Raw genomic sequence first — 17,315 nt, 5'->3', positions numbered from 1 at the left:
GAACACAGTTTTTGCCTAAAGAGTTTGACAGTGAGAATTTGAGATTGGTGTAATGAACAGCAAGTAACACAATCAAAACTGATACAATGTACACATTTTATCTCATTATGATAATTTCTAGTTTTGACGAAATTCGAGAATCATATTAACTTTCATAGATGTTCCATGGGATCAAACTTTTCAATACGATCGGGCCATGTTGCATTCGTAGTAAACATTTAGAAGTAAGGTTTTGATGATTGATTCGAAGAACGATCGGCTCGGCACGGCGTCGTGGCACGTGTGTCTGAAGTAGTTTGTATTTCGCGCAAAAGTGACCACAACTATACATAGACTGGTTGCCTGTCCAAGACCGGTAACCAGTCTACACAGCGAACCCTTCATTTCATTTCCGAGACGTTTTCAAGGTCGTCGAGCGACAATTTACGGACAATTTACACTGCAGAAAAATCTAATATATTTTTCTGATTTTTACAACAATTAAGCGGGGTATTTACTTCAGAGTGTATGTTAACTGTGCCAAACAACATATACTTTCAAATTTAAGTGTCCTCAAAGTATGTCAGGGCATAAAATTAGAAAGAGTTGTGTCAATAATTTCCCGGATCCTTTTCTTCTTCTTGCTTGTTCTTGCTCGGGACGGGTCTTTCTGTGTGGTGTTGTGTCGTAGTGGAGCAAACACACACAGTCCAGAGAGTAGTCTGAATACCAGACATTGCAATGATTCCCTACAACAGTAGTTTGGGAAACAGTTCACCCAGTCCTGGAAGTGGTTGTATCCACAGTCAGTGTCAATGATCTGTGTCGGGTGCCCTACAATTTTATTTAGTGTACCCAACTGTGCTCCCTAACATCAGACATAAGGTTCTTGGTGACAGGAACAACAGCTAGATACTACTAGACTATCCAGAGGGGGCTCATAGTCATCTAGAATAAGCTGGGGGTCTAAATCACAGGGGCTCGTATAACTATCTATCAGAGTTGTAAGTAGTGTAAAAAGGATGATCTGTTAATCCAGTGTCTATAATGTATATAAAAAGATACTGGATTAAAAGATTATCGTTTTTGCACTACCTACTCTATAACTCTGATAGTTATACTAGCCCTAGTCTGAATACCAGTCGTTGTTACGGTTCCCTACAACGTTGTTTGAGGAACAACGGCTAGGTACTAGACTATACTAGCCCATGTGGTCTGGTAGGCCTAGTATACGAGCCCATGTGGTCTAAATGGAGGACAAAAGTTGACGTACTACCCAAGAAGCAAGGATACATTAGCAAATTTTCTTATCCTAAGATTCTGGAGTAAGCCAAATGGTGTCTTAAGCCCTAAGAGATTTTTCACTGACAAGCCTTTTTGATTCAGTAGATCCTAATAATTTAAGTGATGCCCTTTCACGATCAACTGACCATCTAATGCCAACAACTGTATTTGCTGTATTGGATTTGCTCCGCCCACTGGGCCACTCGTGACGGATGTTTCTGGCAAATTTTACGAACAGGGTTTTACGGCGCTTGGTCATTACAACGTAAGTGCAGTATGGGATAAGAAGTAACTGGTAAATAATTAGCCTAAATGAACACTGGTAGGCCGACCAATATTCAAAACCGGGAACAGAATTGTTTCAATGAATATGAATAAGGGTTTGTCATGAGCAATGATATTATTCAATAAACCTTGTTTCAGGAGGATGGCTTTGTCGACTAACCAACAAAGAAATGCTGTCAATAGATTGTCAAAGGAACGGTCGCCCTATTTATTGCAGCATGCATCAAATCCGGTCGATTGGTATGTCCTTTATTGCTAAAATTTTGAACAAATACTTTTCAGCGGATCTAGGAAATTTGGAAGGCTGGGGCCCATGGAAGAAGAGAAAAGGCACTTTTTCAGATAGCCATTTCATAGGCTTCTATATCGGGGTCCCAACCTCGGTAGGCCTATTTGGTATTTTTGAAATGCGTCCAAAAATATACAATTTCGGAAAGGCAGAGTGTAAAATTGGCAGATTTTGATGATCACTGTCTCGATGAAAAGGGCAACTTCAATCCACCCCTGCGTGGTATTTATTCTTTTGTTGTTGATGTCACTTTAGGAACATACTATTTCTCTTTTCATTCGGTATACGGTATTTTAAGTCAACGTGTTAATATCTAGGTACCCCTGGGGAGAAGAGGCTTTTCGTAAAGCAGTAGATGAGAACAAGTTGATATTCTTATCAGGTATGTATCGAAATAGATTACTCGAGATATCAGTAGAATCAGTTCAAATCTGGCGGGACCGATTAGCTTCCATTTTGCAGACTTTTTCATTCTTCAGAGTAAAGGTCCGCAATTTGCCAATGAAGTTGTCCCTATTTCTGGTTTATTCAAAAGTTTCTAATACCCTACATCTGTGTAATGTATGTATTACAAATGAAGACTGCTCAAGACATACTACCTATGTTACAAAAAAAAGTTGAAATGAAAGGGGCGGTGCCTTAGGCTGAAAAATGCTGATTTGGTTTAGGTCCACTTAGTTATATGGCCCGCTTGGAGGGCCCTATGGCCTGTGTTTACTACACAATTATAATGTCCTGTGCAGTTAGCTCAGTTAGTTGAGTGGAGGGCTGGGAACCAAGAGGTCCCTAGTTCGAAACCACCTCTGGCGTTAGCTGTCGAGACACGTACATGGACTAACCTCAGCTTACTTAGTCAGGTTGTGAGCCATAACAACCAGTAAAAATGCCCTGGCCGTCTCTTAAGACGTACTAGAGTTACACACTGTACTTGCAGTTGGGACGTAAAACTCTTCTAAACTAAAAATACAGCAGGCATTAATTACTTTTGCAGTTGGTTACTCGACCTGTCATTGGTGCCACGTTATGGAAAGAGAATCATTCGAGAACGAAGGCGTCGCGAAGATCATGAACGAGAATTTCGTTTGCGTGAAGGTCGATCGCGAGGAACGACCCGATGTGGACAAAATCTATATGGCTTTCGTTCAGGTAAACGTCGTGCTGGGTCATCTGTGGCTCGATGCACCATGTCGAAAAAATCCGTCCAAATTTTGATTTATTTGGTTTTAAAGAGCAAATCCCATAGTTGATAAGTTAACAGTTTATTCTGATAGTTTCCAAGTTTTGACTTAACTTTATCATCAGAGAAATGAAAAAACTGAGCCAAAACTGTCAGAAAATTATGAGTAAAATCCCACAATAAAAGAATTAGATGATAAAATGTTTATTAAAACATATAAGAAATATTTCGGGTGGTTACTACCACCCTTCTTCAGTCTAAAATGAACGAATGTCTAAAACTACCACCCTTCTTCAGTCTAAAATTTTAGACTGAAGAAGGGTGGTAGTAACCACCCGAAATATTTCTTATATGTTTTGATAAACATTTTATCATCTAATTCTTTTATTGTGGGACTTTACTCGTATCGTTTTATCACGGATATTGTGATCTACCATTGATTCATTTGCCAGAAAATTAATTGTCAAATCATCAACTGCAGGTTTTACTCATTAACTACTGAGATTGATATTAGTTTACACAGCTTCCATGTTGAATAATCGCTTATCTCGAATCTTAGAATCATTGCAATTGAAATCAATTATATCGATTCATATTGTTTTACTTGAACTATTGCTTAACTCAAAACAAAAATAACTGATGCCAATTGGTTTGAGTTTGGAGGGGTTTGCTATATTCAATTCTAATGACTTGTGAATTTTAAATAAGTTATGGTACTTATTCGATTAGACAATTGCCCAATTTGTAAATATTTTGGAATTTCATGAATTTTCGCCTAAATCTGCAAATTATTTGCGATATTCGTTTAACACTTAATGTCGCATTTGGCAATAACAACTTTCTTCGGCAATTTTTCTTGAAAGTCACCTTTTTCAATCAGTCACCATTAAGATGATGACGTCTCTGTAGTATGATCATATATGGAGGTCCCCATTTCCATCTGGGAAAATCGAAAAATCGCCCATGAAATACTTATGAAAAACTTGTGAATTTTGAATTTAAGTAAAGTGTGAAAATCATGCGTTTGAATACTAGTTGAGATCTTTTTATATTTTGTGTCCTTTCGATTTCAGGCAACCTCTGGTCGAGGTGGCTGGCCGATGAGTGTTTGGCTGACTCCGGATTTAAAGCCAGTTATCGGCGGAACGTACTTTCCTCCAGACGATGTCTACTACGGTCGGCCAGGATTCTCAACCGTGCTCAAGAATATATCGCAAAAAGTTTGTAATTACGTCATACGAAAATTGAAAATCTGTATAAAATGGCGCTTACCGTGTGAATTGTTGTTTTTACCCGCAGTGGCGAGAGGATCCAGCCAAATTTCAAAAGCAGGGCTCAGAAATCCTCGAAGCATTGAAGAAGTTGAACAACCCCGCAGTCGATAGTGAGCAATCTGTCCCGTCTGAAAACTGCATCGCGTTGTGTTTTCAGCAGCTTTCGAAAACGTACGATCCGGAATTCGGTGGCTTTGGCAATGCTCCGAAATTTCCACAGCCAGGTATAGAAATATCAAAATGATATACGGTAATCCCCTGATATACCGCCCACATCAGTGCAGACCGATTTTGGCGGTATAGAGAGTATGGCAGTATATCGGAGGTGTTTTACTATGTATTTGTATAGAGATGTTTATTGAGAAAACCTGGCGGTATATGGGAGGGCGGTATATTGGGGGTTCACAGTAGTTGCTTTGCTTTCAAGTAAATGTCGCTTTTATCAGCTTTGCACTCTATTCCCATTGACTGGTTTAACTTGAATGCTACCTCCATATGTAATTTTTTTTGTTCTCAGGCTTCCATTAGATCCTTATTCTCGTACTGTCAATCTGTCTCTGTGTGTGGGTCTTTATGTCTGGCTTTCCGCTACTTAGCTTCGTTAATAATGGGTCGGTCTTGATGAAACTTGGGTACAATGTTAGTATGGGGGTCTGTAGTTGTGCATTGCAAAGAATGGGCCAAGTGCGTCACCTAGCGGCAGAACTAGGCGTTATAAACTCTTGTTTTTCAACAACGTGACCTTGAAGATGACCTCATAACTGAGGAACAAGGTCGAAATTCAAAGGAAGTCTTGACAAAATTTAGCTATTTGCCCCAGATACAACATATCCAAAATATAATGGGAACTAACACTTGGTAATTTCGGAGTTGGCGCCTGAGCCCGAGAACCATTGTTGCCTATGGCTTGTTTGATTTACGAAGAATTTTGTTACAGTTAATCTGCGATTTCTGATGAGAATGTTACATGGCAGCAGCGACGAGGTCGAAAAGATCGAAATCTCATCTATGGTCAGTCATACGTTGAAGATGATGGCTAAAGGCGGCATGCACGATCACGTCGGTCAGGTAAGCTTCAGAAAGTTGCTGATTCAGGTGATCAAATCTGAGGGTCGTATTGAGTTTTTATGGTGAATTGATAATAAGAAGTGTGCATTCTTGCACAGAAAAATATCGGGTATCATATTTTCAACAGAATTGTGCCTTCGATTTGACAGAAAGTGCAGGTTGGCCACCGACCTGGAAAATCTGGGAAAACACAAATTTTGCACAAAAAAACCTGGCAAACTCAGGGAATTCGGATATATGATTCTAAGAAATGATTGAAGATAATAATGAGAATGATAAGAAATGATTAGAATATAACATTTCAAAACGAGAAATTTATTGGATTCACTCAGGGAATTTTGTGTTATAAGGTGGAAAAATCAGGGAAAAGGCAGGTAATTTGTATATGTGCGGAAAGTGGCCACCCTGATGTGTTTTCGGATTTTTCTCCTGCAAAATTGTGAACTTTCGACAAAGAGCCTTTAAAAGTTGATTGTTGATTTGTTGAAAGGTCACTCAAAAAAAAATTTTAAGGCCAATACGGACATTTCATATGATTGCCTAGATCCGCCAGTGTGACTATATCTGCGGAATGAGGCCTATGAGGACTCGCAATATGTATTATATGCGTTTCATTTTCAGGGCTTCCATCGTTATTCGACTGACGGAGAATGGCACGTGCCCCATTTCGAGAAAATGTTGTACGACCAGGCTCAATTAGCAGTCGTCTATGCAGAAGCCTATCAAGTATGTATCATTTATATCAGTTTTTGATCAGAATTTAGCTCCCAAATAAAAAACCAACACTATTAGAATACAAATTCTTATTCTATCATTATCCTGCCTGCAACCCAGACACTCATGCATTATCACTATTTATCCAAATTCTGATAGTCAGAAGCTTCGTTTCACTGTGTTCAGGCCCTTAATTGAAGGTGTGAAAAAATGAACTAAAACCACAATATGTTAAGACATTTATCACCACTCTAAGTATACTCAATTTACATGAAAGTTGTTTTGTTGATGATTGCAGTTGACCAAGAATACTCATTTCAAAGAGACTGCTCAAGACATACTTCATTATGTCAATAGGGATCTCAGTAGTAAGGTGAGCAATTGTATATCGACGGGACCCAGTTCCAAAGATCTCATTTAAGTTTGACTCCGAAGTTAGATTTAGCTCAGTTCCATTTATTTCACATTAAGGTTAAGATGCATTCTACTGTAGAATGTATCGACTCGCAAAACTTGACTCTAACTATCAGTAATTTAAACTGTAGACTACAGTTTAAATTACCGATAGTTAAAGAGTCAGATTTTGACAGAGAACAACTGCGGAACGCAGAATTTAATAAGGCTAATCCAGTTTAACTGGAGATTATTCGTATTTTGACTCGATCGATACTCGTTCCTTTGTAGACAGGAGGTTTCTACAGTGCTGAAGATGCGGATTCTTTACCGACGGCGGAAGATACCGTGAAAAAAGAAGGTGCGTTTTGCGTGTGGTCTTACGACGAAATCCAGCGCCATTTAGCCGAAAAGATACCGTCCGTCGATGTTCCGCTGGCCGATGTTTTTTCACATCATTACGACGTTCAAGAAACTGGAAATGTGGACCCGATGCAGGTATGGGGCGGAGCCCAGGCAGCAGATTGATACCTTACCTGATCAAAATCAAATTCTCGGCTGGATGGCCACTGACCTGGAAAACCTGAAAAACTTAGGGAATCAGGGAAAAAATATAGAAAAAAATCAGGGAACACTTTTGGGAAAAATCCTGGAAAACATTTTAAACCAAGAAATTCCTCGGATTTACTCGGGGAATTTTCATGGAAAAAAGTGCATACCTTGCTCGGCGAGGGAACTAAGATAAGATAATGGACCCGATTCGAGTAGATCGAGTTTTATGGTTTTCATAATGAATTTCTCTCGACAGGATCCTCATGACGAATTGAGGCTGAAGAACGTATTGATGGAAGTGTCGACTGTCGAAGAAACTGCTGAATATTTTAATCTCGGCGTCGATCAAGTCAAGGAACTGTTGCAGACAAGTCGAGAGATCTTACTGAAAGAACGTCTGAAGCGACCTCGACCTCACCTGGATGACAAGATCGTCACCGCCTGGAATGGTACTTTTATTTCTAATCATTTCAAAATGCTGGTATGAAATATCAGATCCTACGGTTTAGTTTTATCAGATTTTATTTGTTTTGAAGGGGAGATAAGTTAACATATAATAATGATTTACTGGTACTTATTTATTCTGAGTCGTGGATTCAACAATCATGATTCGAAAATCCTTCGTTTACCTGGAATTGTTCTAAAACCTATTACACATGTTGATATTTCTATTCATTGAATAATCAATCTACAGTCAATCACGCTCAAGTCATCATTATCAAAGTCATCAGATTACTTGAATTTGTCTCTAGTATTTTAATGTCCCAATTCGATTTGCTGGTACTAAGTGCAAGTCATCAATGTAATGGCGGTACACATATTACTATGGCTATAATTATGAGCGCTTATTACTATGACTGGTCAACAAGCAGTGAGAGAGGTGTAGGGGCCAGCAGGTTTAAAGCCGCCATCAATCGAGGCTTCATGGGTGCGAAGCCTCTCAAATCCCCTTAATTGGAATCAAAGAAACATCGAACACGACCTCACCTGGTTGAGGGTTGAAAAAAATCTATATCCGTCTCTGTCTCGTTCAAGGTCTGATGATATCGGCATTCGCTAAATGTGGTCAAGCGTTTTCGCGTGAAGAGTACACTAATCGAGCCGAGTTAGCCGCCGAATTTGTGCATCGTCATTTGTACGACGACGAAACGAAGAGACTTTTACGAAGTTGTTACTGCGACCAGGATGGAAACATCGTTCATTTGTAAGTTACGAGATCGTCGAAGGAAACGTTGTTTTTCGTAGTAACGTCCGTATCGTAGAGGGCTATTTACATGCGTTCGAAGTGAGAAATAGCTGTGAATTGAGAAAATCTTTTTAAGGCCTTGAATAGCATTTAATTTTAATGAATTACGGAATTATGAAGAATTTGGTTCATTCAATCAAGTCTGAAGTAACTTGACTTGAGAGCACATCCGGTCGCCTAGCTCAGTTATTTTTGGTAGTACATACCTCAAAATGGGAGTCACTTTTCTTTATCTAACCCATTTCAATGAAGACTTTTTGGTGTCCTTCAATACAGTTTGAAATGGGTTAAAAAACGATGTTTTAGTTCAAGTGCCAGTCTTTTCTTATCCTAATAAGACTTTTATTGGCATGTTCCATCAAAACTGACTAAGCTAGGCTACCTGATTTACTTTCAAGTCAAGTTGAAATATTAGTCGAATTGTAGATTGTTTTGAATGAGTCAACTCTACCTTCCCAAACTAGCACTTGTCAGTGGACCAATATTTGTTCCAGTAAAAAGCATGAAAAATATTGCTCGGTAATTTGGAATTTCATATAAGCCCAGACCCTTTATGAACCAGATTACATCGACCTGTACTCATGAGAATGCATCATGTTTTCAGGGCGGAACCAATAGAAGGATTTGTGGACGATTACACGTTTCTAATCCACGGGTTGCTAGATCTCTACGAGTCTAACTTCGACAGTCGTCTGTTGAAATGGGCCGAAGAATTACAAGAAATGCAGGATGATATTTTCTGGGATACTTCGAATGGTGCTTACTTCAGCACGGGATTAGCCGATAAATCGCTCGTTCTTCGAATGAAAGACGGTAAGGCCACACCAAAAGAAAACCCTGTTTCTTGGGCCTGACCGACCCAATATTTCGTCATTTCAAATAATTATTTTCGAAATAAAATAAAATTGCCTACTGACCCTATTTCAAAATTGTGGATGAAATAACTATTTTCAAAAATATATAAGTGGCCGACCGACTACAAAGCTCTTCATTCTCGTAAATATTTTTTCTTTTTCGTGAAATCGTGATGTCGGCACCAAGACGACTTGATTCCCTTCCTTAAAAATTCCCTACCGACCTACCCATTTTGGTGATTGCCCAGCACGAGAAACATGATTTTTTTTTTGGTGTGGCCTAACAAATTATTTATTTCGACTAGTTAGATTCAAGATACATGTTCCAGGGTTGATACAGGTTTCCCAATTTCATTTTCCCCACCCTTAAGTTACACATCGCCGACCTAGAACAAGCAATGTAGGCCCGTTAAAGTACATATTAAGTGCCAATTATCAATACAATCGACAAAGCCTTTTCATTACGTTTGTTATCAAATGTGTAGTATGCGACTCAAGTTTCGGCGTGACAGTTGTTGATGGCTTGCGTATTTGATAAAAAGAATATTGATTTTCACTGATGATGATACGTAATTGTTGATTTTAACCAAGGCCTGACAACTATGAACCCTGAGTAAGACATTAGGCATGTAACCTAAAATTGAAAATAGGAGAACCGTGGTAAGCAAGTATGCCATAACATTTAAAAGGGGTTGCTTCCTTTTAGTAGTGCATAGTTTTAGTAACAATTGCCAGAAGCGATATGATATATACCAAATTATCCCAGCTACTAAATTGTCATTATATCTAAAAAATGTTGTCGTTAAAGATCAAGATGGTGCGGAACCCTGCGCCAATTCCGTCGCCACTGGAAATCTGGTTCGCCTCGGTAACTTGCTCGACAGAAAAGACCTTCTCGCGAAAGCAGAAAAGATGCTCAAATTGTACGGCGATCGACTCGAAAAAATTCCAATGGCTGTGCCAGAAATGATGTGCGGACTGATTTCTTTCCTCGGCTCTCCAAAACAGGTACCTATGTATTTATATTTTTACGTGGTTAGTCTGTAGGCTGGTCACTGTTTGAGGTCGATAATGAATTTTTAATTGAAATGTTGAAAAGTTATAATTGAATTCATGATATAGTATTCTCGGATTCCTGAAATCAATGAAATACTTGCTCATTTATTTGGGGAATTTTGATGATTATTTCTATAATGAGGTCTGGTACCCTGTCACAATGAGCCAGGGGTGAATTAAGGGGCCGTCCCCCTTATTTTTTGCCGGGATAACATAATTGCACAGTAATCTTGTTCTAGAATCACTCTGGATGCTCAGAAAATTTTCTTGGGGAATTTCACGAACAGCGCTTGCAATAATCATCTACCATAATGTATACACGACTTAGCCTAGGAAATTTGGGACCCCTCCTATTGTTGTGTTTTGGCCGAGGATTCTTGATGTCCCTGGTCCATTCATGAGATGTAGTTGGCTTGGATCCTTAGATTCTCATAACAAAACTCTGTTCTTAATATGATATATTTCATTCTTGATGATATTCTTACAGAAATGTCGAGGCTCTAATATACATCTTGCCTCTACAAGATCTCTAGCTCGACTCCCTTTGTCCCTCTAATCTCTTTCTAATGTCTGGAGGATCTTGTGATGCAGCCAACATCTGGTTTCCATCACGGTCCACACAGATCCTGCTTACTCAAACCCCCACATCCTGTTGATCGCATTCCTTTGACCAAATTATTCCCTACTTATAATTTCTGTACCTAATAACTATATAACTATTTTAAATTCCTGGTGGTTCCACCTGCGTGCGAGGTACTCACGTAGATTCTTTTTCCATATGCCCATATTTATGTCCGACGTTTTCAGATTATTATCGTCGGTAAGCGAGAGGACGAAGAAACGCAAGCGATGGTCAATTTGATCGGTTCGCACTTCTTACCGAATAAAATCGTAATATTGGCGAACGGCGCAGAGGAGAATTTTCTCTACGAAAGACTCGATATTCTGCAGCATTTGTCGCAAAAAGAAGGGAAACCTACGGCTTACGTGTGCGAAAACTTTACTTGTTCATTGCCAGTAAATGACCTGCAAGAATTGGAAAAACTAGTCTTGAATTAATATGTGCTCAGAATACATGTATTTTTGAATCTTATTGTTTTTGAGTGACTTTTTTGAATATTTAAAGTTTTCACTACTGGTATGTTAATGAATGGAATTGTTGCTTTGAAACTAGGCTACTAAATTAAAAATAATGATAATGCATGTAAATTTAAAATAAATTATATCGTATGGAAAGTATGAAGAAAGATATCTTTAACTGATTTTGGGTCTTCTTAGTCTCTAAACACCCAGCTGTACAGTCGCAAGACAAAAGAGGTTGTGTAACAGCAATATGCAGTCAGTTTTTCTTTAAGGAGCGGAATGTTGGCGAATCATCAAAAGTGACACGGACAAACTTGACGCCTTCCACAATCGATGCCTTTGAAAAACATGTCACCTATTCTGGCCCAACAGGATAACCAATTTGAATTTGTTCAGAATGACCAATACTATAGCCTAAGTCTATAAGTTGAAATTGAGCGTAGAAGACTGAACTGGTTCGGACCATCCTCAGGATGAGTCAGTCCCGTATCCCAAAAATTGCACAGAGATGGCGACCCCTCCTGGGTAGATGTAGGCGTGGCCCCCTCAAAACCACATGGAGACGCATCATCACCACTGAACTGTCTTCAGCTGGTCTTATCTGGGACCAGGCTCAACACACAGCTAAAGACCAGTACAAGTGACATAGAAATAACTCCAGTAAGAACCTATAGTAAAACGGGCAGTAGCGGGTTAACAAATTTTGATCAGATTTCCACCTTACTGTCCAATAATAAAAACAAGATTCGTGTTTTATAAAACGAAATGATCATGGCTTTAATATAAGTTAATTGAATAGATTTACAGAATAAATTGTCAATCTTGGGGAGAAGATTTTTCTTCATTGAATTCACCTTGTAATGGGTACGATGTTACATCTGAAATAGGAAATAATTAATATACACAGTAAGTTGTTGAAGAGACAAGAGTTCCAAGGGGCACTTTGGCCAGCCTGTAATAATCGCTTTTTCATAAATGATGCAATCTGTTGGTAGGTTATATTTGTCAAAATACACTTCCCGCTCTGAGAGAAAATGTCTTTATACTTCCATAGTCTATATTTCTAACTACTGTATACCATTATGATTTTATTTTTATTTTATCTGATGATGAAGTATAGTGAAAACGGGAAAATGTCTGAAAACGAATTGTAAAATCATCAACTGTGTGGATTTTGTTTATAACCGATAACTCTGAAATGCTGAGATAGATTCAGTCTACCAGTCAAGTTGAAGAGAAACCGTCAATAACTTAAGTCAAATCTAGCGGAGTACATGGTTATTAATGGCAATAATGGTGTGAATGTCTAAAGGGTAGACTGTAGTTTGTGTTTCAGACCGCTAATGGGCCAAAACCTTTTACATACCCCAATAAACCACGTCCAGTCCAAGTGTTTGGAGTCAAAGCCAGGTGAACCACTTCAGTATTGCGTATCACAGTCACGTTAAGAGGTCGCTGTAATAATTGAATCGCAATAATCATATCAAGGATACAGCATTTAATTTCACATTTTGCATAAGTATGTATTAAGACTTTCTATTTACGTACCCCTTTGCCATGTTGAACCACCGTAGCCACATTTTGTAGGCTTTGGAAATTCGTAGAATTAACCGATCCGAATTCGAGAAGCTTGTCATCTACTCGCAAACCCTAAAAGAAATACGAACGAACAAAGTATAATAAGGAACAGATGGACAAGCTTTAAACTTAACAATAATAAGGTAGACCCAGCTCAATATTAACAACTTGAGACCGATTGAATTAATCCGGATGTTGATCAGTGCCTAAAACGCTCTGCATCCATGAAAATGAGACTAATAGATAGATTTTCAAAATTTTTCAGCAGAGAAGCCCCATCTGAAAATCTGCAGGGGCGGATTTAGAGGGTGGTCTCAGGGGTCTGGACTCCTGCCTTCCCATTGAGGTCACCCTTTTCTTCATCAAGTAAAAGATATTTAAAACCTGCAAATTTTACACTCATCTTTTCGGAAATTGCGTATTTTCGGACACATTTAAAAGGGTGGGATCCTGATATGAAATGGCTGCTTTACCTGAAAATTCCTTTTGGACCTCGGCCCCTCAATTTTCCTCGATCCGCCCCTGATCTGCCTCAAATTGACTGGTTTAATCATCGGAAAAACTAATGAGCAACTAACAACAAGTTTGACACCGAAGCACTAACCGATTGAGAGGCAGGCGATCCTTCATCCACTCTATCGACGCGAGCGAATGCATTTAAATCCTGCGACGATGCCCCGATCTCCATCCGCTGCTCTTCCCCGCTATCCACCGTCTTTTCTCTCGCTTCCGCGTGAAGTTTGTGAAGATTTTCTTCGATTTCTTTCATGACGGCTTTCAAATCGTTTTGCAGACCTTTTTTCGCGGAAATAAAAAAAAATCTGTTACGACACCAAAAAATACCTCACAACTTGTGACTGTACCGCGGAACCTCATTGTAGAAGGAACTCGGATCACGACAATTAATCCGAATTTTGCAAACTGAAAATTTCATACCGGTGAGGTAACGATTCCACAATTTTAATTAAATCTATGCCAAAAAAAGGTTTTTGGTGGGAGGTCATTTTACTATTTAGCTCCTACCCTTTGGAATGAACTACCTCATAGCATAAGAGAGTCTGCATCTGTCTCTGCCCTCAAACCTGCATTGTTGAGAACTTTTCTTTTTATTACTAACACCTATGGTGATCAATTTTCTAACTTGTACTTTTTATAATGCAGTTTTAGAATGTTAAGCGCAGTGGTTAAGATTTTATAACCACGCTATATAAGAAAATATATTATCATTATTACATGTATCATATGTAAGAATTCAATATATTCAATATGCATTATAATTCCAATGAGTCTGAATCCCATCGGCCAGTTGGTTAAAGATAACAAATGGATGAATACCATAATTACAATGGACTTTTATTCTCTATTTAACTTTTGAATTTCTCTTATATCATCGTCACAACACGGACAGGGCTCATTCACAGGGGTTTGACGATGGGCTTGGATTTTATTTCCGGGTTGTTGATAATCTCGCGAGAATGGCGCTAAATATGAACTGCGAATAAATTCAAAATATCACGGAAATACCTTGTGTTTATATTGTTTATTTATCCGCTATAAAGTTTCGATAAACAATTGGTCCGTAACAATCATTATCAGACGGTCGTCACGCTTTTCTAGTAGCGTCAAACCCCTGTGGGCTCATTCATTTATTACGTACACATAATATTTGAATTTTTCAACCCCCCTCCCCCCATGTACACAAAAGCGGCTATTTTTTCATATAAATTAAGCATTACAGTATGCAATTGCATTGACCCCTCCCCCTCCCCTAATGCGTACGTAATAAATGAATGACCCCACAGTGTTCTATCAATGGTGACAATGAACTTCTGGTTATCAGTATGTCAACTATCCACTGCTTAACTTTAACCCTTTCAGTGCCTCTACACGGCAGTTTGTTATTTACCTAATCGTTGGTGGTAAGCTTTTTATAATCGGATGGGCTTATACCAACTGTGGTTTGCGAAAATATCCGATCGTGAAACTAAACCACAGACAGGTTACTGACTACACGGCAGTGTGATGTATAAATCATTGATGGCCTTCTAAAGCTACGTTGAAATAGACATAAGATGCTAGATCAACAACAGATTCTCTCGACCTGCAGTTCTTTGGGATGAGGTTCCACTGTACTCACTATTTTAACAATCGGTTGATACGTACATATTATTTGGTGTCTCGCATGGCGTACCGAATACACGTCGATATCCGATCTGGGATATCTTTCTTCATTGACTAATGGTCCATCCATACCAACATTCTGTTGCTGCAAAATGGACAATAATCATCACTATTTTAAGTCCGACAATTTTCCTACTAGGCCTATGTCTACTGTGCCCAAAAGTTAGTATTTTAGGTATGACTGCAGTTTAGGTGTCCCTAAATGGTCGGTTATGTACCTAACCTTACCATAACTAACACTATTCTTTAATAACACTAGCGCCACCCAGTGGATAGGTGACCCAAACTGCAGTTCGACCCCTGTGTGTAGTTTCACGATCGGATATTTTCACAAACCACAGATGGTATAACTATAAGCCATCCGATTATAAAAAGCTACCACCAACAACGATTTGGATTAGGTAACTAACTAGCTCCTACCAACCATGGCTACTTACCGTCTCTAAAACCTCACTTAATTCTTTGATATCACTTTCAATCGATTCCTTTTTGTTCATTAGCTCCTTCAATTTGCATTTCGTCTCATCCACGAGTCCAGGCATTTTTTCGCCGCGATTGAAAATTTTTTCTTTACACAGCAATTTTAAACTCTACGACCTTGAAATGTTGAGAATTGAATTGTATTGAATACTCAACACAATTCAAATCAAGTAAAACACGGCTTCGGCATCAACAATTCAATTCAATAAAACGTTATTGCTACGAAGCGTGGGCTGGGGAAAAGCGATAATATCACATAATACAAAAAAAGTGACTTAAGAGATAAAAGTTTTATTATTTCTATGGTTTTGTTGCAAAATATTTCGATTTATCAGACATCTCTGGTGGCCGGGCGTCGCGCACGCCGCGCCACGGGGCGCTGCCGGTCTCGGGCCCTGAATTCCACGCCGTATATTCCAGTGCTCAAAAGGTCTAAAAGACCGAAAGAGGTGGGATATACGTGGAATTCCAGTGCTCAAAAAAGGTCTAAAGACCGAAAGAGGTGGGATATACGTGGAATTCCAGTGCTCAAAAGGTCTAAAAGACCGAAAGAGAAGGCCATACTTTTATTGATTTTGAGTATGTCTGTCCCGAAGCCGAAGACACACTGGGCAATTTCGTCCGCCGACGAAATCGCCCAGTGGCCTCGGCTTTCATCTGATCCGCGGGCACCGGTCCGGCACCTGTGCGGGCCGCCAGAAGTGCGACTGGGTACTACTCGGGCAGCGGTTCATCAGATCTCGATAGTGTTTATCCAGAAGTTCTTTTCGAATAGATAACTTTCATTGATAGCTTCTAGAAAATAGGAACCAATTGATTTTTTTTCAGTTAAAAGCTAGTGTTGCTAGTCCGCTCTGCAAAAACGCACTGAATCCGGCCCGGTTAGATTTGTTTGGAAAGCGGGACTGACTGGTTTTGTGTGGTGGTATCAGAACTCTGCAGCAATGTTCATTTTCCCAACTCCTGCACCCCTGTGAAGCTGGCTCCCGGTTCCCGGTTCCTTATTCAGCTCCCGATTCAAAATGCTTTTGAACCGGGAGCCGAATCGGGAACCGGGAACCGGGAGCCGGCTACTGGTTCAGCTCCCGATTCAAAATGCTTTTGAACCGGGAGCCGAATCGGGAACCGGGAACCGGGAGCCGGCTTCTGGTTCAGCTCCCGATTCAAAATGCTGTTGAACCGGGAGCCGAATCGGGAACCGGGAACCGGGAGCCGGCTACTGGTTCAGCTCCCGATTCAAAATGCTGTTGAACCGGGAGCCGAATCGGGAACCGGGAACCGGGAGCCGGCTACTGGTTCAGCTCCCGATTCAAATGCTGTTGAACCGGGAGCCGAATCGGGAACCGGGAACCGGGAGCCGGCTACTGGTTCAGCTCCCGATTCAAAATGTGAAGCTGGCTACTTATTCGCCAGGTGGCGTTGGTATACACTATGCCGTAGTCCAGACATTTTACGTAACTATGTCTACTCTGCTGATAAACAAACTCGACCTCGACCTTGACAAGAAATCGCCAGGTGTGGCGCGAGCCAATCCAGACGTGTAAACACGATTGCGTATGCGACCGCGAGACTCGCGGTCAGCTGTATGTAGCTATACGTCAGTAAGCTGCGTCTATTAATAACATAACTTGGTTTAAGAACGTGCGTATTGCTCGGTCGTTTTTCTCGTCACCAATCGACTTCTTCATATGTTATTCGCCTCTTTAATCATTTAATCAATAAACCATCGATTGTTCCCGAGCTATAGGGTATTGATTAGTCAGCACTGAAAGGGTTAAGAAGAGAGAAAGTTTCTAACGAAAGTTATCGAATCCCCAAGAAA

The 17,315-nt window shown here is 39.8% G+C and overlaps 2 protein-coding genes across 4 annotated transcripts; one reads left to right on the top strand and one right to left on the bottom strand.

Annotated features, from left to right (window-relative positions):
* Positions 1 to 405: 405 nt before the first annotated feature.
* LOC141907349 (spermatogenesis-associated protein 20-like) lies at positions 406 to 11,371 on the top strand. Of its 3 annotated transcripts, none has more exons than XM_074796962.1 (16): positions 406 to 489; positions 1,369 to 1,528; positions 1,687 to 1,788; positions 2,155 to 2,219; positions 2,829 to 2,983; positions 4,088 to 4,234; positions 4,314 to 4,512; positions 5,226 to 5,356; positions 5,978 to 6,082; positions 6,369 to 6,443; positions 6,755 to 6,961; positions 7,272 to 7,464; positions 8,051 to 8,219; positions 8,866 to 9,074; positions 9,924 to 10,123; positions 10,979 to 11,371. In XM_074796962.1, exons 2-16 carry the CDS (start codon positions 1,476 to 1,478, stop codon positions 11,228 to 11,230), a joined length of 2,262 nt encoding a protein of 753 aa, XP_074653063.1. In that variant the 5' UTR covers positions 406 to 489; positions 1,369 to 1,475; the 3' UTR covers positions 11,231 to 11,371. The 3 variants fall into 3 exon arrangements, with proteins under 3 accessions (XP_074653063.1, XP_074653064.1, XP_074653065.1); XM_074796963.1 differs by having other exon boundaries at positions 412 to 505; positions 1,385 to 1,528; XM_074796964.1 differs by having other exon boundaries at positions 440 to 489; positions 1,385 to 1,528.
* A 652-nt stretch (positions 11,372 to 12,023) lies between these two features.
* Positions 12,024 to 15,612, bottom strand: LOC141907330 (26S proteasome non-ATPase regulatory subunit 9-like). Its single transcript, XM_074796937.1, has 6 exons — positions 15,451 to 15,612; positions 14,996 to 15,098; positions 13,437 to 13,627; positions 12,803 to 12,904; positions 12,621 to 12,709; positions 12,024 to 12,132 (listed from the first exon to the last, which is right to left on the bottom strand). The coding sequence occupies exons 1-6, from the start codon at positions 15,553 to 15,555 to the stop codon at positions 12,105 to 12,107; spliced, it is 618 nt and encodes a 205-aa protein (XP_074653038.1). The 5' UTR covers positions 15,556 to 15,612; the 3' UTR covers positions 12,024 to 12,104.
* Between the last annotated feature and the right edge of the window lie 1,703 nt (positions 15,613 to 17,315).

The sequence above is a fragment of the Tubulanus polymorphus genome, chromosome 6, assembly GCF_964204645.1.
Source record: "Tubulanus polymorphus chromosome 6, tnTubPoly1.2, whole genome shotgun sequence".
Lineage (NCBI taxonomy): Eukaryota > Metazoa > Nemertea > Palaeonemertea > Tubulaniformes > Tubulanidae > Tubulanus > Tubulanus polymorphus.
The sequence above is the reverse complement of the archived record's forward strand: the minus strand, read 5'-3'. Positions and strand labels throughout refer to the sequence as shown.